This window comes from Vigna angularis, chromosome 4 (assembly GCF_016808095.1).
Source record: "Vigna angularis cultivar LongXiaoDou No.4 chromosome 4, ASM1680809v1, whole genome shotgun sequence".
Classification (NCBI taxonomy): domain Eukaryota; kingdom Viridiplantae; phylum Streptophyta; class Magnoliopsida; order Fabales; family Fabaceae; genus Vigna; species Vigna angularis.
The window spans coordinates 4,300,827-4,324,558 of record NC_068973.1 but is presented as its reverse complement, the minus strand read 5'-3'; the positions used below and the strand labels follow the sequence as shown (position 1 = coordinate 4,324,558).

Below are 23,732 nucleotides of genomic sequence, written 5' to 3'. Positions count from 1 at the left end.
TTTGTAATATTCATTTAATGTTTCTAATTAATGCTTTTGATTAAACTTTACAATTAGTCTATGTACTTATGAAGCCAAAGAGATATACCCTGTAAAAATATTTCTGCTTCACGAATCACTTTAATATGCTCTTCGTCAACTAATATTTCTTTCTCCTCTCTGTACTTGTCTTCCATAAATCACTCTTGGGATGTTTTGGTTGACTTAATTTTACATGTTAACTGGAATATATTTATATATAACACAAAATTATATTAAATTCAATTAGTAATTTAGTCTTATATTTATATTTATTTATTTTATTTTGTTTTTATATTTACTTTTTAATCAATCGAAAACCAAAATTTATTAAATGAAGTGAATTTAGTGTTTTTATCTTAATTTGATATTAACTTAGTTGAAAAAGTGATTACATATCAGTTTAATAAAAAAATTAATTAATAATTTAACTACTATATAAGTTTATGATTCATTTTTATTTCATATAATTTATTTCTTTGAAGTCATGACAAATTCAACACTCTTTTCCATTTTCAATTTCTTCTTCTCAAACGACACAATTCCAATAAAATTATCCTTTTCAGATTCAAAACCATATTCTACAATAAATTTATTTAATAAATATTACAGTTCAATTAAGTAAAAGGTAAATATAACAACAAAAACAAATCAAATAACTAAATATGAAACCAAATTAATCTTTCAACCTTTAAATTATTATATTGTAATTATTAATTATTTGAAAGTTAAACTCATTCAAAGTCCCCATTTTTATTGATATTATTATATTGTAATTATTAATTATTTGAAAGTTAAACTCATTCAGAATTCAAAGGTCCCCATTTTTATTGAGTTATCCCAGTTACATTCTCATTTTTGAGTTTTGTCAATTAGAAAAAATTTAATCAATTTGATCCCTAGCGTTAAATTAACTTTTAAACTTTTTTATGAGCTACTGGACCAAGTTTTACCACATCACTCCTTCAACCTCAATGTCATCTTCTCCAACAGCAAACCCTAGGCTTCACTGGGAGCAAACCCTATGCTTAACCGGACAGCAACCATCATTCTCGCGCAATCCGACCCTAGGCTGCCGTCACCACGAGCTCGTCCGAGTCACCGTCGCTTCAGGCCACCATCATCTTCCTCGCGTACCATCCTCATCAACATCGCGAAATCGCCGCGACTTTTCTCTCTCAAGCCACCACGCTTCTCGCGCACCACCTGCAACCAAAGTCAGAAACAGAAAGTGCCGCTACTATTGCGAAATCCCAGTCGCGATTCCGCCATGCTTCCGCCATTAAGCACACACCTGCACACACCTTCGAACCCTAAAACGCCCAAATCGAACTCCAAGGCAGAACTCCACGCTGCAAAGCCTTCAGTCTCTCTGTCACCACCTTGCTGCGCCGCAACCGTTGTTGGGTAAACCTCATCTCCAAGAAAGGCTAAATTTTCTTGATAACAGAATTGCAAAATCTCTCTTAGATTAGCTTCACTAACGCAAGACCCCAATTTGTTGTCTCTTCAAGGTAATATGGAACAAGGGTACCACCAAGCATAGCAATTGTTGCTGAGTAGAGAGGGTATTGGATACCCATTTGGATCATCAAGCAGGAATGGGGGCTCTGGTGGCAAGGTGAAGCAGAATGCTTACAGATTGCGGAATTAGGTTATCAGAAACTTTATTTTTTTATTTTTTACTATACGTTCCCGCCACGTATAAAATACTTACCTTGTCATCGTGCCAGCTCATCAAAAGGTTAACCATATTAAAAGTTTAATTGACAAAACTTAAAAGATAGAATTGTAATGAAAATAGAGAATTTCGAACGGGTTTAACCTTATCTGAATCATAAGTAATAGAATGCATTATTAAGTTAAATGGGCGGGTTACAGGGATCTTGATTGGTTGGTGTCCGTATGAGATGTAAACTTATTGGTATGATTGATGTCCTATTCGATTAAACTATATGCTTATACCCACTGAATTTTATTATATTGTAAAACTAATTATATTTTCTTAAAGTAAAATTTAAAATGCTATAAATAATTAATCACACAGGATGTTTTAATTTATAAAATAAAAAAATTTAAGTTTAAATTCGTTATATAATAAACTAAAAGAAGTGGCATGTTATGTTGGAAATATAGGTTGAGAATGGGTTTCAGCTTGTGTTTGGACTTGCTGAAAATTGACTACACTAAAATGGGCCTAGCATATTGGGCTTTTGCGACGTGAAAAAGACTGACCTGTGCCTTTTGAACAGATCTGACACCTCTTCGTTCAGAGTGGTGACTGTCTTTAATTGCATTTACACCTACCCACCAAAACGCTGAAATGAACGAACCAGAATTGGAACGCCTTCCCCTCTTTCCTTTACTTCTCACACTTCAAGGGCAAAGAAATGAACAGCTCTTCTTCTTCTTCTGCTGCTGTTACTCTGGCACGCTCTCGGTATGTGATGTTCCCGTTTCTTCATTAGTGGAATCCAGGTTTTGAGGTTACTGTGATGGAAGCTAAGTCCATGGCACTGCAATTTCTTCTCCTTCTGCTCTCTCTACTCGCTGTTGCTGCTCATGGACTCGCTTCCAATGCTGTGAGTGTGTTACTTCATGTTTGGTCAATCTCAAGAAATAATAGTAATAGTAACTGAAGTTTTCCTTTTATAGTTCTTTCTTGAGAAATGTTTTATGTTGTGAACCGATTTGTGGAAGCTTTGTCTTGCTTGCAGACACTGAACGAGACTTGTGGATACTTCGATGGTTCTCTCAGTAGAGATACAAAAGGTACGAGTTCTTCTATTGCTTACATAACGATGGTAGTTGCTATTTTAGAAATTATTATTATTATTGTCGTTGCTATAATTATTGTTATTATTATTGTACTCTCTCTGATCCAAAAGCATTGATGCTTGAGATTTTCCCCAATGATTATGAAGAGTCATTGAATACCTCCGACTCTGGAGGAATATCACTAAATTATCTCAGTTTCACTGGTAATATTTTCTGTTATATTTAGTGGATATCCTAGGAGACAAGGTCAGCACTGAAAATAAATTATGCTTTCTTGACCTTGAAAAGTCAGAGGTGTTAAACAAATACATGTTGCAATTTTGTTCACTTAGTTACTAGCTGAATAGTAGTTTACATGAATAATTTGCTGTTAGCACCCAAGTAAAACTAACAAGCTAACTAATACACAGGCAAATTACAACTAATTATAACTAATTGGAAGGTTTTCTCTCATCAGTGAGTTTGCATCTAGATGCATCTCATCATGCTCATCAATTTTATAAAACTCGTGGATCATTGATAGGAAGGGGGTAACATGATCATAACTTAGGGATGGTAACTTGGATTGTAATATCCTCTTAAAAATGCACAATTATATTTAGATGTTGGTGATGCAGCGTCAGTGCTGCTCGCTGACAGCTATGAATAGAAACGAGCGATGGTTTCTATGTGCATTTTGGGAACCTTAAGCACAAATGGGATGTACATCTAATTTTTGAATTGGGTTACAATAGACAACCTGAATAGTCTACTCACACACAGACACACACACATATTTCCCAAGTTGGGTAACAAAATTCCAAGACCATCCAACATTCAAGATTAACATGGGCAATGATCTGCTGTTTCTGCAAGCAAACTTGTGAGCATTTAATGATCGGCAGATTCTCTGCTCTGCCATGTGAATTTGGTCAATAGTGCCCCCAAAGTTGCAGGATTGTGCAAGTTTACTGATTTGGACAACATCGATGCTCACATCCTATTATCTACATGAATGGTATAAGAATTGTTGTGCACAATTCGTAATACTTAATATTCATGATTTGATATATTCTATATAAATTCTAATACATTACATCTGATGATGCTTATAGTCACATTTGGATAGTTAATTTTGTAATTTGTTTGGATAGACTTTGAATAGTAATGCTTGAGTTTTCAATTATTATATTATTTCCTCTCCTTCTGCAGTACCTTGCCCTATTGGTTGGGTTATGGACCCTAACAAGACCAAATGCTTTCTTCATGTTGGGAGGCCTCAATCTTGGAATGACTCAGAAATCTGTTGTAGTAAGTATGGTGGACATTTAGCTTCATTGACATCACTTCAGGAGCTACAATTTGCTCAGAGCCTGTGTGGTGAATCTGTGAATAGTTGCTGGATTGGTGGACAAAGACGCAACACTACAACTGGTTATCAGTGGATGTGGTCTGACAATTCACCAGGGAATAACTCCATATTTCCATTGGAAAATGTTCCTCCCCATTGTAATGGAACTGGACTATCCTGTCATGGAAACAATACAGATAGTCTGTGCACAGTAATGACTAATAATTCAAACTCTCTCGTGAGTGAGAGATGCGATAATCCTCACTCTTCTCTGTGTATACTTGATATAGGTATGTTCTTGTTGTATATCACTACCAATTCTCATTTTGCATTCATTAGAGATTCAGTATTTATATTTTCAAATCTATTTTATTCCCTCACCCAAAAAGTCTCTTGCTATTAAAAAATATGTTAAATAGGTGCATCGTTTAATGAATTTTTAAATCATCATTTCTGACTGAACCGTTTACCCATTTTCTTTTATAATAGATGCAGCGTGTAACCGGATGCACTGCCATAGGGATTATTACCTTATCATCCTCATAGTAGTCAGTGCATTGATACTCTCCACAACATTAGCAGTGGTAGTTTGGCTTCTTGTATATAAGCGGGGAAAGAAAAGAAGGCGGTCTAGAAAAATATCTGTTCCAGGAGCTTCTCTTCCATCATGGAAAGTCTTCACCAAAGAGGAGTTAAGGTCAATTACGAAGAATTTCAGTGAAGGTAATCGTCTTGTTGGTGATACCAAGACTGGTGGTACATACAGTGGGGTTTTATCAGATGGTTCAAGGGTTGCAGTTAAGAGATTAAAGAGGACAAGTTTTCAGAGGAAAAAGGAGTTTTATTCTGAAATTAGCAGGGTTGCTAGGCTTCGATATCCCAATCTGGTTGCTGTGATGGGATGCTGCTATGATCATGGTGATCGCTACATTGTTTATGAGTTTGTAGCTAATGGTCCCTTAGATAAATGGCTGCATCACATACCTAGGGGAGGTCGCAGCTTAGATTGGGCTATGAGGATGAAAATTGCTACAACGCTTGCTCAAGGAATTGCGTATGTTCAAAATATACTTTTTATTTTGCTAACTTACTACATTTTATCTATAATTTTTCACACTCCTTGTTCATGTGCATATTTCACTCAAATTAACAAAAAATTTCTTATGATACAAATTGTTTTGCTATGAATGTGGGCATTTAGGTTATTCTGTTGTATTTGTGTGCATTCTTTGTAATATGCACTGTATTATGACTTTTAAGATTCCAAATTTCATAAGGGAACATTTAATTTAATACTTGTTGTGTCTGGTGCATGGACAAATTGAAATGAAATTGATTTTTCTTCCAGTCTGTTTTCTTTGATGTTCCACCCTTTTAATTGGAACCAGAGTGTTTCATTTTTAAACTGTCCTTTTCAATTCTTTCTTTACAATGTAGCAACAATAGAATAGAACTCGGGATATGTTTGTTCCATCTAGTATGTCTAAATGTCACTGGTCTCATTGATTATCAAATTGAGTGAAGAACTTTCATGTTCTGGATTTCCCTGTCTCTAAAGTCCTACAGCCATCCTGTTCTTGAATGTTATTTTTGCATGAGAGCAATATTCTTTTCATTCTAAAGATAGGGATCGCCATTTGACCAAGTAAATATTACAAAGGATGGTGGAGTTGAATGAATTAAAATATGCTCTGCTGGTGTACTTGGCTCAAAACTTCACGTGGACGGTGGAGTTTCAGAGTAAATGTACTAGGATCCCACAATGCTATTTGACACTAGATGATCATAGAGGGAGATAGAGATATAGAGCTAATTATCGTAGCCCATTGTTGTTTGTGTTGGATCCACTAATCTTGCATTGCATCTGTCTTATATTATGTCCTCATGTCACTAGTTATCATTAGAGGATCCTGATCCATCTAGAAAAGAGGAAATAATTAATGTGTTTTTTTAATTGCCGGTTAGGTTTCAGTTTTCGTTTGCGTTATGGGCTATCTACAGTTTCCTTGTCCAGCACTAGACTGTATCAATTGAGATTTTTGAAGATGTTTTAAATATTATCTTCTTTTCTAATGTTTATTTATTATATTATATAAAAAATTACATTTCCTGAGCCTTGTAAGATCATTTATGAAAGATTTCACTCCTTTAGCATCAATCTTCAAGGACTTTTTCCTGGTTAGTTATATAACGTTGCTTCATTTCATTGTTGCTGTCCTATATTGGTCCAGTGTAGTGGATTATGTTTACCTTCATTATGCAAACTCTTCAATGCCTTGTGTGCTTTATAGGAGGATATAACAAAAGAAACCCGATGGCTTTTTAGTCTCTAAATATGCTATGTTAGTTAGCTTGTAAAATCATGCCAAGGGTAAGTAGGCCGTTATCTACCTATCAAGAAGAATGGGTGGTGGGAAGGGATGAAGAAAGATAGGAGGAAATAATTTGAAACCCATGTCCGGGGAACCATATGAATGTTTGTTGAGTTTTTTCATAACGGTAATTATAATTCCATTCACTCTACAAAACTATTCCTCTTGAGTTTGTTCCAAACTTGATTTGCCGACTAAAAGTAAATAAATAAATAAATAAATTAAATGTTCCATACTCTGCAGTATTTTGAACTTAAATGATAGATTGATTAATGTATAATTGCGGCCCACCTCCCTATTTCAACAGGTTTCTGCATGACAAGGTTAAGCCACAAGTGGTGCATCGAGATATACGTGCAAGCAATGTACTCCTGGATGAGGAGTTTGGAGCACGCCTGATGGGTGTTGGTCTGTCCAAGATTGTGCCGTACGAAGTAATGCATGAGAGAACTGTCATGGCAGGTGGAACTTACGGATATCTTGCTCCAGAGTTTGTGTATAGAAACGAGTTTACAACAAAGAGTGACGTATATAGTTTTGGCGTCCTACTACTTGAAATAGTAAGTGGACGTAGACCTACACAGGCAGTTGATTCTGTTGGTTGGCAGAGTATCTTTGAGTGGGCAACACCTCTTGTGCAAGTTCATCGCTACCACGAACTCTTGGATCCTCATATAACTTCATCCTCTTCTAGCATTATCCCTGAGGCTAGTACCATCCAAAAGGTGGTTGACCTTGTTTATTCCTGCACGCAGCATGTTCCTTCTATGCGCCCTAGAATGTCTCATGTTGTTCACCAGCTGCAACAAATTGCCCAACCACCTGCAAAGTAAAAGCTAATCTTGACCTCAAATTTCTGTATTTATAACTTACAAGTGGAGGCTTTTTGTGCTAATACATGTAACAGATATTTATGTACTTTAACTTCCCCTTCTTTGGGATCGAAATTAGCTTTTTGTTAAATCAAGTGGGAACTAGGGTTAGAAGAGGCAAATTGTGCGAAACAATATTTGAATTTTTATACACGCAGGTGTAATTGTACTATTAATTGAACTGTACTATTGAAGAATTGTTTGAGCATAGAAGTGATTCTTCAACAAGTGATTCTTTTCATAAAGAATTTATTTTAGTACTAATTTTATTTGATTCATTGTCAAAGGAAGGAAAAGAAAGTCGTGTTTGTTGAGAAGAGAAAAAAGAAAAGAAATAAATTAAAAATTTGTACAACTCATTACTATTTATTTATTATCTCCACTTATTTTTCATCTGATATCTGTTTTATTTGTCTACCGTAATGTCATAAATATTAATACTCTGTTTTATTGAGTGGAAAGGGTGAACGATGCTAAATGAGATAATTCATGTTGAGTTTCTATTTAAAAAAACGATTTTAAAAGTTAGTATACTATATAGTTAATTTTATCTAAAATTATGAAATTAAAAAACTAAAATACCTGAAAAAAAGACATGTTCAACTATGAAAAAAAAAACGTTATAAATATAATTTTGCTTGCTTATTATTTGTACAAACTCAATTAATGTAGTGTGCCATTTTACCAAATATAGAGATGTTAACATGAACTAAACAAAAGAAATATCACTTTAAATTAATGTAATTTGATGTGATTCTAGAAAGTAGAAAACAATTCCAAATCTAAAGTTAATTTTTTAAAGTTAAACTAAACATAAGAAGTTTAACAAAAATCACGTTACTTAATATTTTAACAAGATTCTAAACAAAGGATACTACTAGTACAATACAAAAAGCTTCTCACTCTGCATTACATGAAAATAAAACGGGAGAAAAGTATTACATCTGAAATAATCAACAGACATAGAACATTTGAAACGTATTCATTTCGAGACACCTTCAAGCCTTCAAGCCGCATAACGATCAAGATGTACAATTTTTGTTGTTTAAAGAGGCAAATTTGAGAGCTACGGGATACAAACTAACAAAATAAATAGCTACAATTTTGCAGGTGGCGTCAAACATACACTTCTAGGGGCTGTCAACAAAGTAGCACTAATATTTATTGAAACTGAAAACTGCCCTGGAAAGAGATATTGATCGTTAGTTACAATATCACCGCACCTGTGTGTCCAATGGAAAATTAACATACGTATACAACACAGGCAAAGTCAGCATATGCATAATAAAGAATTACCAAATTATATGCTGGTATCTGGAAAAAATTCCATCCTTATCTGGCTTGAAAATTGATTTTGATCTAAATATTTGTATCAATTTTCCTCTAGCTATGTGCGTCTCTTTAATATTGCTTTTATATATCAAAGTGGACAAGCACTTGAATGTAAAGCCGAATACATGCAAACAACACAGGATTTTTTTTTTACATAAAATTCACTAACCTCAATCTATGGATTCTGTTGTTTGGGATTGTTGCTCTTCAAATAAAGATTGTATTCTCTGCAATAAACAACATACCTGGGTTCTTAGCGAAAAGAAAAGAATCAATTCGTAATTTTTTATTCTATTTCAATCTCGGGAATTATTAAAATTCGTGTTTCTTCCCATCCTCGGTGCCATTAATTAAATAACAATTCAACATCTCTTGTACATATTCTACCTTGACAGAGCTTCCAACTTCCTCTAGTTTCTGCATTAGTAGCTGCTCCCGAGAAGGTTTATAATCATGTTTCAATGACTTCGATGTAGACATCTGGAAGTTACAGAAAACAATAAAAGGTGAGATAGATAGAGACAATAGGTAAGCAACATGAGCAATGAGTGCTAAGCAATATAAAGGTTTACCTGTCAATGACTTAACACTATCGGTCACCCACTTCCCCAGAAGAAAAAGAGACAAAAAGAAAAAGTAGAAAATTTTTAAAAAATTTATTCCCAATCTGGCACAGCGATGACTTACCATCAGATGGTTTGGAACATCTTCAAATGTAGAAACCTGCCTCGACATAACCTCATTTCTCATATTTGATAGACGCATCATAACTGCCTGAAAAGAATGGAAGCATTGCAAAGAGCAGTTCCACATAACCCATGCTATCAATCAACTTGATGCGGAAGACGAGAGCAACGAGAAATTTCTAAGTAGAAACGGTTTTAGATTTTGGATATGTCTTTAAAAGAAGGATACCTTCCTGAAAGCATTTGGGTTCGCAACCCCCTCGATTTTAACATCATCACTGGGTGGCCTTCTAACTCCAACATTTTCAACTCTAAGAGAATAGACGCCAAAAAGTGATTGCAAGTATCCTATGAATAGAGACAATAAATCACGAACTAAAAATTGAAACCATACGACCATAAAACCATTACTGGATATTGGAAAGCTTAATAGAAAAACAAGAAATGAAACCAATCACAACATATAGTGTCAACTGAACGGAAGAATAAATAATAGTAATCCTATCAGAAACGGTCATACATGATTAATCTAGTTCAATGTCAAAAGAAGACCGAGACCAGAATTATAATTCTCATCTCTTAATGATCAAGTGTTTCCACAAGGCTTGTCTCCAACTCTAGCGAGAACACCGGGTTAAATAAGAATCATAAATCTAAACCATTAATCATAGTTAAACGGGATGAGAAAAAAACACTTTACTCATTCGATGTATTTTAATTTTAACATCATTTTTTTTTCATTACATTTCATCCCACTCTTTTGCAAATCAAAGCACAATAATACATAAGAAAAATGAACAATCTGCACCTTGTTCAACCACAACATCTGCCACAGAGTGCAGCAAAACGTGCTTCTCCTTCTTCAGCACTCCAAAACACGGAAATGGCACCGGCCTCGTAATCTGAGCTACACAACCACATATTCACGAAATTTTGATTTCTCAAAAAATAAATAACGATAAAGCAACACGAGAGAGGGAGAGATTGCCTTGTAAACAATGGCGTTTGGAGTGAGATAGAGGGTTCTAGAACGAATATCCTTCCTCAGTATGAACCTTCTCACTGGTAGATAAAGCAACATGAGAAATCCAATGCCCCATGCCAGAATCAACAACACGGAGTAAAGCACCCACTGCACTGTTTGATACTTCACGAATCTGTGTTCCATCTCCCGGAACGACGCCGCATAGAGCACCGCCTCCGTCTCGCGCTCATTCTCCTCCAACAAACTCTTCTCCAAACTCTCTATTTCCACCACCTCCTCCGCCGTTCCCATAATGGCCCTCGCCAACAAGCCCATTCAGCACTTGCCATATATTATTTCACACTGATGGGCCTCCAAGGGATCGGCCCAAAAAAGTCGGCCCAAAATGATAAAACCTCGTAAACCCTTTCGCTCAGAATGGATCAAGAGAAGAAATAATGGGGGTGAAGAAGCTTAGTCAGGGAGTGAAAAACGAGGGTAATGGCAGCAACGACAACGTTTTTGCTTCATGCTCCTTCTCCAGCCTTGGCCTTGATTCCAATTTGTGTGAACAACTTCATGGTATTTTTTTTTTTTTGTGGTTATTTATTCTTGGTTGGTTCTATAGAGAGTGACACAATTTGATTTTTAATTTTTGATTGTTTACAGAGAGGTTGGGGTTCGAAGTTCCGACGCTGGTACAAGCTCAAGCGATTCCTGTTATTCTCTCTGGGCGTCATGCGTATCCTTTTCTTAGTTTTTGGTGTTTCTTGCTGAGATTTTTTATTGAAAATCCATAATTGGGTTCTTTAATTAAGAATTATAGACTGGTGAATGCTGCAACGGGCACGGGGAAGACTGCTGCGTATCTTGCTCCGATTGTTCATCTCTTGCAGGGTTACGAAAATCGGATTCAGCGCTCTGATGGAACATTTGGTGCGTTTTGTTTTTGTTTTGAATGATTTAGTTCCTTTGTGTAATTATTATTATTTTTTTGCTAAATGGCCAGCACATTTTGATCAGTTTTATCATTTGAGGATGGTGAATATATATCCTACTTATAGTTCATCTTGAAGTAGTGATAACTTATAAGATAATGGAAGTAATACTTAATTTTGACATTAGCTTTGTTATTTTGTCGAGTTACTTTGGATTTGTTTTCGAATCCCATGGCTTCGCATGAATTTTATAGAGGAGGGGGATGGTGAGAGTGAAAGTTGGAACTTCAGTGATCAACTCCCCCAAAAAGGAAAAACATAAGCAGTTAGGTATGCTAAACCCCTTTTTAATATTGAAGCATCGATAACGTACATACCAACGTGACCTTACAAGCAGTGACAAAATCCTTATTTTACTGGGTGGTGTTAGGTATATAGATTGTATGGTATCATTGGGCTCTATCAAAGACCAATTCTCAACAATTTTATTCATCACGAGTTTATTATTAACGTTTTCTTTCATTAGTATAAGAATAGAAGGGATTGAACTCTTGATTATATGTCAAATAACAACTGTGTACAGCCTTAAGCTGTTAAGTGAAGACACATTATTTTCTATAATGTATAATATTGAAATAGTGCATCTTGAAAACATATATCAAACTTTGTTCCTGAAAGTATTGTTTAACATATCAATTTAACTGTTTTATAGTGTCTAAACATATTATTTTGCTTATTGTTATGGCAAGTTAAGCTTGTATTAATTATAAATTTAATTGTGCTATCGGCAATAGCGTTGGTTCTTGTACCGACGCGTGAGCTATGTTTGCAGGTTTATGAAATTCTTCAGAAGTTATTGCATCGATTTCATTGGATTGTTCCAGGATATATTATGGGTGGAGAAAATAGATCAAAGGAGAAAGCCAGGCTGCGCAAAGGTAAAAATCGTGTCATCATTTGTATTCATCATATATACCCACTTTTCAACAGTCATTTAAGTTTGTTTTCTAGTTGTTCAACAAAAAATCTTGAAAATGATGGGGATGAAATTGTTAAGGAAGAAAATATAGGATATTTACAGTATTTTTTTATGTTCAAAAGAAAAAAATTGTACATAAAAGAAAAGCTATGTCATGATTACAAAGAGCTTTGGAGGTGTTCTGTTACGACCTAAGGTAGGGGTAATAATAAGGGTTGGAAAGTATATGAGCAAAAAGAATATTTAGTATAAGTTAATTAGAGTAAATAAATATAGTATAAGTTAATTAGAGTAAATAAATATATATTTAGGGAAATATTCAATATAAGATATTTATAATTAAGGATATATACTAGAATAATATACGGAGAGATATTTATATTAAATATAGGGATATTTATATTAAATATTAAATATAAGGATATTTATATTAAATGCAGATATATTCTAGAGGAATATTTAATAAGAGATGAGCGGGAATTAATTAATATAAATAAGGTTAGAGTCCAGGGTTAAAGGACAGGCTTTTGATTATTGAGTTTTGTGACAGACATTATTGTCTTGTGAGGGAGGTTATGCTCTCAAAGTAATTGAAGGAGGTTATGCTCCCAATTATTGTTTATCCTTGTTTATTCAGATATTACCATCAATAAAAGAGATTCATTCATCAAATATTATTCGTTTATTGTTCTATTCCGTGTGAGAGAGAGTGAAAGGTTGTATTTGGCTAGTTTACGTACTCAGGTACGTAACAATTGGTCCGACCTGCCGGATCGTCAAGGGAGGAAACTGCCGGATCGTCAAGGGAGGAAACTGTCGGATCGTCAAGGGAGGAAACTGCCGGATCCTAATAGAGACGAGTGAAAGACATCATGGAGGGAAGAATAAATGCAGTTGAAGGGAAACTGGAGAGCATGGAGCAGAGAATAAAGAACATGGAGTTCTCCCTAAGGAGGTTGAAGGCAGAGTTGAGTGGAATACGCCATGAAGTCCAAGCTCCAAATGGGAAGGGACTGCTGGAACCAAACGATAGTGGACTAACGGATCCGAACCAGAACCGAACGATAGCAGACTGCTGGATCCGAATGTGAAAGAACGGACGGAACCTATAGAGAGAGGACTTACCGAGCCAAACGGGAGGAGACGGCCAGAACCGAGCGTGAGAAAACTACCTGAACCAAACGGTCTAGTATTGGAAGGAAGGATGAAGGCTTTGGAAGGAAGGGCAAATGGAAGAATCAATACCCTGGAGAGAACAATGGAGTCTGTGAAGAGATGGGCCGACAAAAAGAACAGGGGGCTTGTAGTGTTTGGTACACTGGCAGAAGGAAGAGCGCGACGTGAAGTACTGAAAGACATTGAAAACCATTCCCTCAGGGCTTATGATTTAGGAGAAGTGGTAACCAGAATGCTGGATGAAGAATGGAAGACATTAGAGAAGGTTTTACCACCACCCGAACCTCCAGACATGAATTGATGAGGAGCCATGAGGTCCAGCTCCCTGTTTCCAACCTTGAGGACAAGGTTGTTTTGCAGCGGGGTGTAATGTTACGACCTAAGGTAGGGGTAATAATAAGGGTTGGAAAGTATATGAGCAGAAAGAATATTTAGTATAAGTTAATTAGAGTAAATAAATATAGTATAAGTTAATTAGAGTAAATAAATATATATTTAGGGAAATATTCAATATAAGATATTTATAATTAAGGATATATACTAGAATAATATACGGAGAGATATTTATATTAAATATAGGGATATTTATATTAAATATTAAATATAAGGATATTTATATTAAATGCAGATATATTCTAGAGGAATATTTAATAAGAGATGAGCGGGAATTAATTAATATAAATAAGGTTAGAGTCCAGGGTTAAAGGACAGGCTTTTGATTATTGAGTTTTGTGACAGACATTATTGTCTTGTGAGGGAGGTTATGCTCTCAAAGTAATTGAAGGAGGTTATGCTCCCAATTATTGTTTATCCTTGTTTATTCAGATATTACCATCAATAAAAGAGATTCATTCATCAAATATTATTCGTTTATTGTTCTATTCCGTGTGAGAGAGAGTGAAAGGTTGTATTTGGCTAGTTTACGTACTCAGGTACGTAACATGTTCTTTCTTGTATCTGAAACTTAAGTAAGACTTTTAGTACTTACTTGATCATATTTATAACCTTTTTGTTTCCTTTTCAGGCATATCAATTCTTATAGCAACTCCTGGGCGTCTTCTAGATCACTTGAAGAACACAACATCATTCTTGCACTTAAATCTGCGCTGGATAATTTTTGATGAAGCTGATCGGTATGGTTTTCGTCAATTGTATTGCTATCACATAAATCAACTTATATTTCATACTGCAAAGTTGTTATGATATTTGTTGTATAAAACCCGTATTGTAGGAAACACTCGAAGAATTCAAACACAGGAATGTATATTACAGAAACATTCTGAGATTATTGATCGAAACAAAATACAATCTAATTCGATTGTCTATTTCTTTCTTATTCAATAATCTTTTTATACATAGTAATGAAAACAACTGTGATCCGTTTTTTCTGTTACTAAGTGATTATTTAGTTACAACAATTATCATAACAAAAGTCAATATGATACTTATTTCTGGATGGATTGTTTTCATTGTTTTATATTGTTTCACTAATGAATTAATGTATCATATTTTTTTTCCAGGATTTTGGAATTAGGATTTGGAAAAGATATAGAGGAAATACTAGATCTTTTAGGTTCAAGGAAAACAATGCATGATGACCCAAAGAATACAGTTACAAGAAACTCTAAAATTCAAAGACAGAATTTGCTTTTATCTGCCACCTTAAACGAGAAAGTGAACCACCTTGCTAAAATTAGTCTAGACAATCCAGTGATGGTTGGTCTTGATGATAAGAAAATAGCACAAATTTCAACAGCTGTAAGCAATGACCATTCAGAATCTGATGGAGATAATGAAGACCAGTATTCCAGTAAAATGCCAACAGTTGGAGATTACAAAGTTCCTGTACAGTTGATTCAGAGATACATGAAAGGTATGTGATAAATTAGAAATTTCTTCAGTAAGCTTTCTAATTTTAGATGCTATTTTAAGATCTTGAATTTCTAGTTGGATTACTATGCAGTGCCTTGCGGTTCACGACTACCTGTACTTCTTTCAATTATAAAGCATCTCTTTGAAAGGGAACCTTCGCAAAAGGTAAAGCTTCACTTTAATCTCCACCCCTTTTTTGTTGTCTTTATTCCTTGAATCTATTTCTGAGATGGTTTCTTATTTAGTAAATTTTGAATGGTTAATTATTGTTTGTAAATAGGTATATGATGGCATGAACTTTGAATAATATTTTGGTCTAATGCTGTAATAAAAATGCACATAAAGAGCAAGAACAAAAATATCTCATCTATATGGCAATATGTCATTAAGAAATTTACCAGAATCCATGTTATTTTGGGTTATGGGACTGGAACTTATATTCATCATGAATGAATCTGCATCTGTCTTTCCACTTATGAAAGTTCTTACAAATTCAAAATTTTATACATAGTAAGTGACATTATGATTCGACAGGTTGTTGTATTCTTTTCAACATGCGATGCAGTAGATTTTCACTATTCACTGTTGAGTGAATTTCAATTTTCATCCTATTCACAAGCAGAAGGGACCCGACAGAAGTTTCTTGGATGCAAAATTTTTCGGTTACATGGTAATATGGTGCAGGAGGACCGGAGAACCAGTTTTCAGACCTTTAAAACTGAGAAATCTGCTTTGCTTTTGTCTAGTGATGTTTCTGCTAGAGGCCTGGATTTTCCAAAGGTTAGATGCATCATACAATATGATTCTCCTGGAGAAGCTACGGAATATGTTCATAGGTATCTGCCAATTTTCACGTTTGAGTTATTTTTGTTTGATTTATTTGCGGGAAGGGGGAGGTGTTCATATTGTGTTATATTCATTAACATGCTTTAACCTGTTTATATGACCTGTATGTTTTTTGAGATTGTATTAACAAATACGAGCAATAATAGGGAAAAATGGTGCTATAAAGCTCAACAAGTAGTTTGAGTTGCATAAAAAGAGTATTAGCAAATATAAACATTGAAAATTTTCTTTTAATTGATGAGGGGTAATTGTCTAAACGTTCATACATCGTTTAACCTGAAAATTACACATCAAAGCCGATAAATTTTATGGCTTGGAGATCAACAACATAAAATAATATGAAACCAAGTTGAATTATACGATTCATTAATGTAAAAAAATAATTTTAGAACTCTTCCATCGTTTGTTTTCCTGATGTCATTCTAATACCTTGGTTCATAATTTTTTTAGGGTGTTATAATGCCTCAGCCTCTTAAGCGTAATAGGCACTCAAACTATAATTATTATTGTATTAAAACATTGACGAAAAATAAGCTAGCAAGGACCAATATAAAATTGAAAATGTAAAATGCTTCTTGTAATGCTTTTAAGCATGGTTTTCACTTGCTTTATGCCACAATTGTTTTATAACAAAATTTAAAGGTTTTTTTCCCCAAAGCATAAAATTATGTTTTGGGTTTTACATGTCCAATCATGAGCAAATAGAGCATCTTCCCAGTTATTCCATTATGATTATTTGCAATCTTTCTTTATAATTGAAATGCTATATCTTATTTCTGATTTGTCATGAATTCCTAATGCAGGGTTGGTAGAACTGCCCGACTGGGTGAAAAAGGAGAGTCGTTGCTATTTCTGCAACCAGTTGAGATAGACTATTTACAGGACTTGGAAAAACATGGTGTCTCACTCACAGAGTATCCTATCCTCAAAGTGTTGGATAGTTTTCCACTATATGGACAAAAGAACTACACAAAGAAATCAGTGTTCTTAGATTCACATCCCTGGGTCCTTTGTCTCCAGAAGGCACTTGAAGCTTTCATCATGTCGAAGGTGAATTTCATTGCTGATCTCATTGAAATCTGCACCTTGTTGTGTCCTTATTTAATCTAGTCTTAACTTTGTAATCCTTAACTTGGAAAACAAAACATTTCATGGTGGTTTAGTTTTCTACTAAGCTATAGAACTTACAAACTACTGACGATAAAAATAAAATGCCGTATAGATTTGTTTGGAAAATTAGGCCCTCAAGTGCAGGAGGGGGGGTTGTGCTGGATGCTGAGGGCGGAAATAAAGGGAATTTTTTTAACCTTTTTAAATCTTCCTGTTAAAATTAACCCCAAAATTCAAGGGTGGGAAGATGCTATAGATTTGAGAGTTCTCCCCCTTTTCCTCAAATATTCCAATTAAGGTTTTTTTACCTCTTTATTCCCCATCTTACTATAAGTAGAACAATAAAGACTCCTGCAGTAAGTTGGATCAAATAGAGGATCATCCGATTAAAAGGGGCGAGGTCAATGCATTGAGGTTAGAACCTGTAATCTCATGCACGGTATTACCCAAGGCCCCCCACCACTGGACTGGCACTAGTGGTTTCAAAAAAAAGAAAAATTGAGCTTAATGGCTTCAGTCCGTATAGCCAACTCCAACTAGTTGGTTAAGACTTGGTTATTGTTGTACATAATACTGATAACTAAATTTATGAGCAGTTTTAATTGTACATGGTGTGAAAAAAGCTTTTTGGATTTGATTATTTGAGTTATGTTACATGCTACTTGCGGTTTTTACATATATCTCTTGGTTTTATGTTTTTGCATTGTGAATGATTCGTTTACCCTTGATTCTTGGAAAACAAGAGCGAAGTAGCCAACAAGCTTGTGGATTTGACCTTCCCTCTGTTTGTCGATTCCCATTCCTTACCCAGGAGTTACACTTCCAAATATATTAAAGAGACAATTGCCCCCAAGTTTGTTATCTTTAAAATTTAGAAAAAATTGAGCATAGAAAGTTATAGTCTTGTTGGAAGTCAAGGATTACCTCCTATTTAATTAAAGCTTACGGAATGTTTATAATATAAAAATAAGGAATGGAATAATGGTTCTCTTATGTGCGATAATCCTTGTGCTAAATTATTAGTCAAGCATGCACTAAATCAAAGATGTAACGAGAATAATAATATTTATCCCCCTCAAGTCTTCAATTTTGGTAGCTGTTATATTCCGTAAGATTTAGCTAAAATCTTACATGAAAGGGATTCTTTGATGCTTCTGTGTATTCGTAAACCATTTTTTGCCTTGTCCTTTTCAGGCCGAGGTAGATAAACTTGCTAAGAAAGCATTTTGCTCTTGGGTTCGTGCATACACAGCACATCGTGGTGAGTTGAAAAGAATATTTATGATCAAGAAACTTCACTTGGGGCACGTAGCAAAAAGCTTTGCATTGAAACAGCAACCTTCTTTAGTTGGACAGTCATTCCAAAAGCAAGCTAAGAAGAGAAAGAGATTTGAGAGGAAAACTGGGGTGTCAAAAAAGAGAAAAGTTGGGAGTGTGACAGAACGCAGACCATGAGAGTGGCTGATACAAGTTTTAACAAAACAAGGTGACAAATGATATGGATGGATCCAAAGGATCCGGTCATTGTGTCAAAACAATGGGGTTTCCAAGAGACCTGAGATAGTATGAAGGTCTACGGTTCTGTTCATTTCTGTTGCCCAAATTTCTATCGTTCAATTCAACCCAGATGCCAGAATTACGGGTGGGCAAAAAATCTGGTTGTATCAAACTGCTCTAATTTTGGTCTGTTTTGATCCATTAAAGATTCATTTTTTAAAATCTGTTTTTATTTTGATATATATTTTAATCCATTTTTCAGATCAGATTTCCATTATGAAATTGTTGATGCAAGAAACTCCACGTAATTGCGCATCATCTCTTCCAATGTTTGGTGTAATGGGACAAGGTTTTGAGTGAGAAGTTCCTAAATATATATATATATATATATATATATATAGATATATATATATATATATATATATATATATATATGTTTATATTTATATTTATATTTATATATATATGTTTATATTTATATTTATATATATTTATATTTTTAATGTCATCTAATTTATTTCCTCGTAGAAAATTTTAAAAGTAATCATTGTTCCTATTAATTTAAGGATTTGGCTTTTCTAATATTTTAAAGAATACTTATATTATTTAATACATTGAAATTAGATAGTTATAAATTGTATATATGTTAAAGCTATTTTTAATATAACTGGTTATCCTTTAAATTTTTGAAGCTATTCTGATAGTTATATAACGTCTAACTACTTCGGGAATATTAAATACTGCATCTCTTCCCTTTTCATTTTACAGAAATAAAATCTTTGTGGAATAAAGATTTTTAACCAAAAAAATTGAAAGCAAAATAATTATAAAATATAAATATAAACAATTTTTATGTTTCAAATTTTCAAGAACCAATTTAATATTTTCAATAGAAAATTCAAGACTAAGTTTTTTCATTAAAATCTGAAAGTTCTTTTTATATCAGAAAAATATAAAAGTTGACAAACCAAAGAGTCATAAAACAACCAGTTCTTATTTATTATAAATTAATTTATTAAATTTTCAATAGATTAAGAACTTTAGGACACTTTAGGATTATATGAACAAGAATTGTTTTCTAAGCTGTTTCAATGCCGAGCTTAATTTTATTATAAATCTGACGGAAGAAATTATTGTCATTAGTAACGCATTATTGCTGACATGATTTATAAAATAATTAAGAAAAGTCAATCTACTGTTATAAATAAGGTAAAATAAACAAGCTCACTATTATATAGTTGTTTGTAATTAAATAACTGATCAAAATTAAGTTATGCCATATTGGTGTACTTTTTAACATCTCATTTAAATAGTATTAATTTTATAAATGAATTATTATATAATCAATAAAATAAAACAATTAACAAGATAACTATAAAATCAACTTTATATATAAATTCTTAAGTTAATATTATATACAATATTATATATTATCTTTATCTTTTCTTTAACTTTTATTTTTGGTAGTTGTTATTTTATTTTTAGTAGTTGTTATTACTTCTTATTTGTATTTTAGTCTTAGTTCATATTTTTTTCTATTATAAATAGAGGATCCAATGTGTATATTTAACACAAGAAAGATTAATTTTATAGATAGTTTTCATTATATTTAACATGATATTTATAGTTAGAATCTTTTGAGAAAAACGTTGTTGTCTCTGTCACTACATTCATTGCTGTCGACGACAACACCATTTACCGCTATCAGCGGTGTCATTGTCTATTATCGTCGTCTACCACTGCCATTACTAGAGTTTCAGTTTCGATCGACAATCACACAGTTTTGATTGTCTTGGCCAGGTGACCACCGTGTCATCAACAACGCCTTCATCAGAGCTCTTACGCAGTCCCAACGCCTTTTAAAGTTGTGGGTATGCTTTCTTTTTCGTCGTGCGTGGTGACATGTCTCGTCTCCTATTAGGCAATGATTCAGACCGTCGATGCCGTTTTTTTTTCTGTCTACGTTCGTCGTGCGTGATCACACTTCTTGTATTATCTTAGGCAACTATTCGGAGCGTCGACGTTGCTTTTTCTTTTTCGTTTTTTTAGGTGCCTTGATTGGAAAATCTATGATTTTTAAGGTTTCTCTCCTGTTTATCCATGGCTTCTTTTGCTATTGTCTCTTATAACCTCCCTTTTGTCATTATTGCGTTTGACCCGTTCATGTATGTTTTTTCTCCCGTGGCAAAGATGTTTTTTTTAGTTTATTTATAGTCGTGGTGGCTGTTCAACAATGACCTCTTTATCTACTAGATGTCAACAATGCATTCCTCAATGACAATTTGTTAGAAGAAATTTATATGGAGCAAGCTCCCATATTTGGTTTTCAAGGGAGTCTTTGTGAATTATAATAGTAACAAACTTGGTACATATATTATCTTTATTTTTTATCTTTAGTTAGTTTGTTATTTTTTCTTATTTATATTTTGGGCTTAGTTGAATATAATGAAAACTATGTATATAATCAATCTCCCTTGTGTTGAATATACACATAGGGTCCTTTATTTATAATAGAAGAAATCTAGGTTAAGCCCAGAATATAAATAAAACATAATAACAAACTAACTAAAGATAAAATAAACATATTATATCTTACACTTCCCTCATTATAATGGTATGTACTAAGCTTGATACTAATATAATCAATAGACTTAGTGAAAACATCTATTTCTACAATCGAGTGACACCAAATTGTTAATGATTTGCGAAGACGACATATAAAACGAAATACCAACCCAAAAGACTCTCCCTAAGCAATAAATTTGAGAGGTTGTTCCATGTAAATCTCTTCTTGCAAATCGCCGTTAAGGATTGCATTGTTGACATCCGTTAGATAAAGAGGTCGTTGTTGAAGAGTAACCACGACTATAAATAAACTGACAAAAGTCATGTTTTCCAAGAAGAAAAAACATATATGGACGGGTCAAACACAATTGTGACAGAAGGGAAGTTAAAAGAGATAACAGCGAAAGAAACCATGGATGAACAGGAGAGAAACCATAAAAATTCAAGATTCTCCAATCAAGACACCTGAAAAAGAAAAAAACAATCTCGATGCTTTGAATAGCTTTCTGAGAAGAGACGAGCATGCACGATGAACCTGAAAGTGGAAAAAGAGCGACATCGACACTCTTAATCGCTGCGAGACGTGCCACCATGCACGATGTAAAAGGGAGCATATCCACAACTTTAGGCGTTGAGAGTGCATAAGAGCTCTGATTAAGGCGTCTGATGACATGGTAGTCGCTTGGCCAAGGTAATCAAAACCATGGGTATTGTTGGTGGAAACTAGAACCTTGATAGTAATAATGGTAGACAACGACACTACCAATAGTGATGTTAGACAGTGCCGCCATCAGCAATGACGAGAGGTGACAAAAACTTTTTTCTCAAAAGAATCTTAGATTTGTTATAATATAAGTATAAAGGAAAAATATAAAATCTTACAAAACTTTATCTTATTTTCAACGGAGTAATACTGTTATACTTTTTTTCCTTCATCCCAACTCAATGCAACCAAACCATCCTTCAAAATTAGAAGAATTGGACTCCTGTAGGACTTATTTAATAATATTTTGCATCATTAGAAACAAAAATGGGTAGTAATTTATATTTAAAGGACTAAACCAATGTAAAAGATAATACTATTTTATATCATTAGAATAAAATTAACGAAATTATATGTTCCAATAACAAAAAAGGTTCAACATTATTTAAGTCAATCATCATCGTATTTAATGTATTGCCATTTAGAATGTGAAATTCTTAATATAGTTTATTCTTAAAAACAACTCAAGGAGTTAAAAGAGAGAAATATATTTAACCTAATCTTGAGCTGAACTTTTAAATAAAAATAGGTTGAAAGACTTTTGTATGAAAAAAAAACATGAATGTGTGATGTTGGGAAGAAGCTGATGAGTGTTTTGACAGCAAAAGGGTTATTTTGGCCTTAGCCCTAAATTGTAAGAAGAAATGAGAATGGGTTGTTTGTTGATTGTTAGACAAGGGTAGAAGGAAGGTCTAACATCCCTTGAAGCCTAAGAAATAAGGACTAAAACTATAAGCATAGGGTGTGAATCTAAGCAACCATGTTTCTGAAATTCAAACCTTGATTTAACCTACAGATTGCTGACATTGTAGTACAGTTTCATTAGCTTCATGCAATTAATTGTTTCTGCATTGCACATGGCTTTGTAGGGCCAATGCTTCAACACCTTCATGTGACAATTATGCAACTCTTCCATCCTTCAATATCACCCCACTGCATTTTCTACTTTCCAAACAAATTTCACCTTCATTTTTCTTCACAACTTTCCCTCCAAATTAGGCTTCTTTTACGAATGAAATCTATGTGTAATTGCCTTTTCAAAAAGATCATATAATTCAATAAAAGTGGTGTTATGATTTGTAGTGGAAACAGATAATTACTATATTCTATACTTCTATACTATTATATATAAAGATAGATATTTTTTTTAAATCCATATTTTTTTTTCAATTTTACTTTTTAACTGATTTTTTTTAATTTTGACAGTTTTTTTTTTAAATTTAATTATTTTAAAAATAAATAAATGAAAATGGTAAGATCTTCAAAATAAAGTATTAGATGTGGTAGAATATTTTAAATGATGATACTTCATTATTTTAATTTAAAAATATCAAAAGTATAAATAAAAATTTCTAATTTCACTATTTAAAATGTTTTATTTTTCTAAACCTTTTTTCCGTAAGTTTTTTCTATCTTCTTTTTAAAAATTTTAATCCCCTACTCATATGAAGATCAGAGGCCACCTAAGAAATTCTTGAGCCGAAATTTTCAGTCTTAGTCAATCAATTTCAGTTAAAGAGTAAGCTGATTTCTACCATTTTTTTTTTAAATTAGGTGGTTTCTTTGTTAATATGAGATCTGAGTCTTCTCTAAGACTTTCTGTTGATTAGTGGTACTGAGGATATGTTCTCATC

At 33.6% G+C, this 23,732-nt stretch overlaps 3 protein-coding genes across 10 annotated transcripts; 2 read left to right on the top strand and 1 right to left on the bottom strand.

The window, feature by feature from the left end:
• The first annotated feature begins 938 nt into the window (after positions 1-938).
• Positions 939-7,598, top strand: LOC108331753 (C-type lectin receptor-like tyrosine-protein kinase At1g52310). 4 transcript variants are annotated; one of them, XM_052875725.1, is made up of 7 exons: positions 939-1,425; positions 1,533-1,639; positions 2,271-2,458; positions 2,736-2,790; positions 3,988-4,416; positions 4,616-5,180; positions 6,806-7,598. In XM_052875725.1, exons 3-7 carry the CDS (start codon positions 2,342-2,344, stop codon positions 7,329-7,331), a joined length of 1,692 nt encoding a protein of 563 aa, XP_052731685.1. In that variant the 5' UTR covers positions 939-1,425; positions 1,533-1,639; positions 2,271-2,341; the 3' UTR covers positions 7,332-7,598. The 4 variants fall into 4 exon arrangements, with proteins under 4 accessions (XP_052731685.1, XP_052731684.1, XP_052731686.1 ...); XM_052875724.1 differs by having other exon boundaries at positions 1,533-1,672; XM_052875726.1 differs by lacking the exon at positions 939-1,425 and having other exon boundaries at positions 1,523-1,672.
• A 653-nt stretch (positions 7,599-8,251) lies between these two features.
• Positions 8,252-10,703, bottom strand: LOC108331794 (uncharacterized). 3 transcript variants are annotated; one of them, XM_017566728.2, is made up of 7 exons: positions 10,377-10,703; positions 10,197-10,290; positions 9,618-9,736; positions 9,390-9,476; positions 9,090-9,182; positions 8,872-8,929; positions 8,252-8,593 (listed from the first exon to the last, which is right to left on the bottom strand). In XM_017566728.2, the coding sequence occupies exons 1-6, from the start codon at positions 10,686-10,688 to the stop codon at positions 8,873-8,875; spliced, it is 762 nt and encodes a 253-aa protein (XP_017422217.1). In that variant the 5' UTR covers positions 10,689-10,703; the 3' UTR covers positions 8,252-8,593; position 8,872. The 3 variants fall into 3 exon arrangements, with proteins under 3 accessions (XP_017422217.1, XP_017422216.1, XP_052731682.1); XM_017566727.2 differs by having other exon boundaries at positions 8,252-8,552; XM_052875722.1 differs by having other exon boundaries at positions 8,252-8,547.
• A 60-nt stretch (positions 10,704-10,763) lies between these two features.
• Positions 10,764-19,036, top strand: LOC108331792 (DEAD-box ATP-dependent RNA helicase 17). Of its 3 annotated transcripts, none has more exons than XM_017566725.2 (10): positions 10,764-10,934; positions 11,022-11,094; positions 11,179-11,288; positions 12,085-12,228; positions 14,470-14,578; positions 14,966-15,318; positions 15,409-15,482; positions 15,852-16,153; positions 16,967-17,213; positions 18,468-19,036. In XM_017566725.2, exons 1-10 carry the CDS (start codon positions 10,811-10,813, stop codon positions 18,726-18,728), a joined length of 1,797 nt encoding a protein of 598 aa, XP_017422214.1. In that variant the 5' UTR covers positions 10,764-10,810; the 3' UTR covers positions 18,729-19,036. The 3 variants fall into 3 exon arrangements, with proteins under 3 accessions (XP_017422214.1, XP_052731681.1, XP_017422215.1); XM_052875721.1 differs by having other exon boundaries at positions 10,866-10,934; positions 12,123-12,228; XM_017566726.2 differs by lacking the exons at positions 10,764-10,934; positions 11,022-11,094; positions 11,179-11,288 and adding an exon at positions 11,375-11,620.
• Positions 19,037-23,732: the final 4,696 nt, after the last annotated feature.

Bases quoted from the DNA above. Each gene is read 5' to 3' on its own strand.
- LOC108331794 (XM_017566728.2), bottom strand. From the start codon at position 10,688: ATGGGCTTGTTGGCGAGGGCCATTATGGGAACGGCGGAGGAGGTGGTG. The intron at 9,737-10,196 runs GTGCAGATTGTT...CTCTATTCATAG, and splicing joins AGATGTTGTGGTTGAACAAG to GATACTTGCAATCACTTTTT. The intron at 8,930-9,089 runs GTAGAATATGTA...TGTTTATTGCAG, and splicing joins AAGTTGGAAGCTCTGTCAAG to AGAATACAATCTTTATTTGA.
- LOC108331753 (XM_052875725.1), top strand. From the start codon at position 2,342: ATGAACGAACCAGAATTGGAACGCCTTCCCCTCTTTCCTTTACTTCTC. The intron at 2,459-2,735 runs GTATGTGATGTT...TCTTGCTTGCAG, and splicing joins GTTACTCTGGCACGCTCTCG to ACACTGAACGAGACTTGTGG. The intron at 5,181-6,805 runs GTATGTTCAAAA...CTATTTCAACAG, and splicing joins ACGCTTGCTCAAGGAATTGC to GTTTCTGCATGACAAGGTTA.
- LOC108331792 (XM_017566725.2), top strand. From the start codon at position 10,811: ATGGGGGTGAAGAAGCTTAGTCAGGGAGTGAAAAACGAGGGTAATGGC. The intron at 11,289-12,084 runs GTGCGTTTTGTT...TATCGGCAATAG, and splicing joins GCGCTCTGATGGAACATTTG to CGTTGGTTCTTGTACCGACG. The intron at 14,579-14,965 runs GTATGGTTTTCG...TTTTTTTTCCAG, and splicing joins ATTTTTGATGAAGCTGATCG to GATTTTGGAATTAGGATTTG.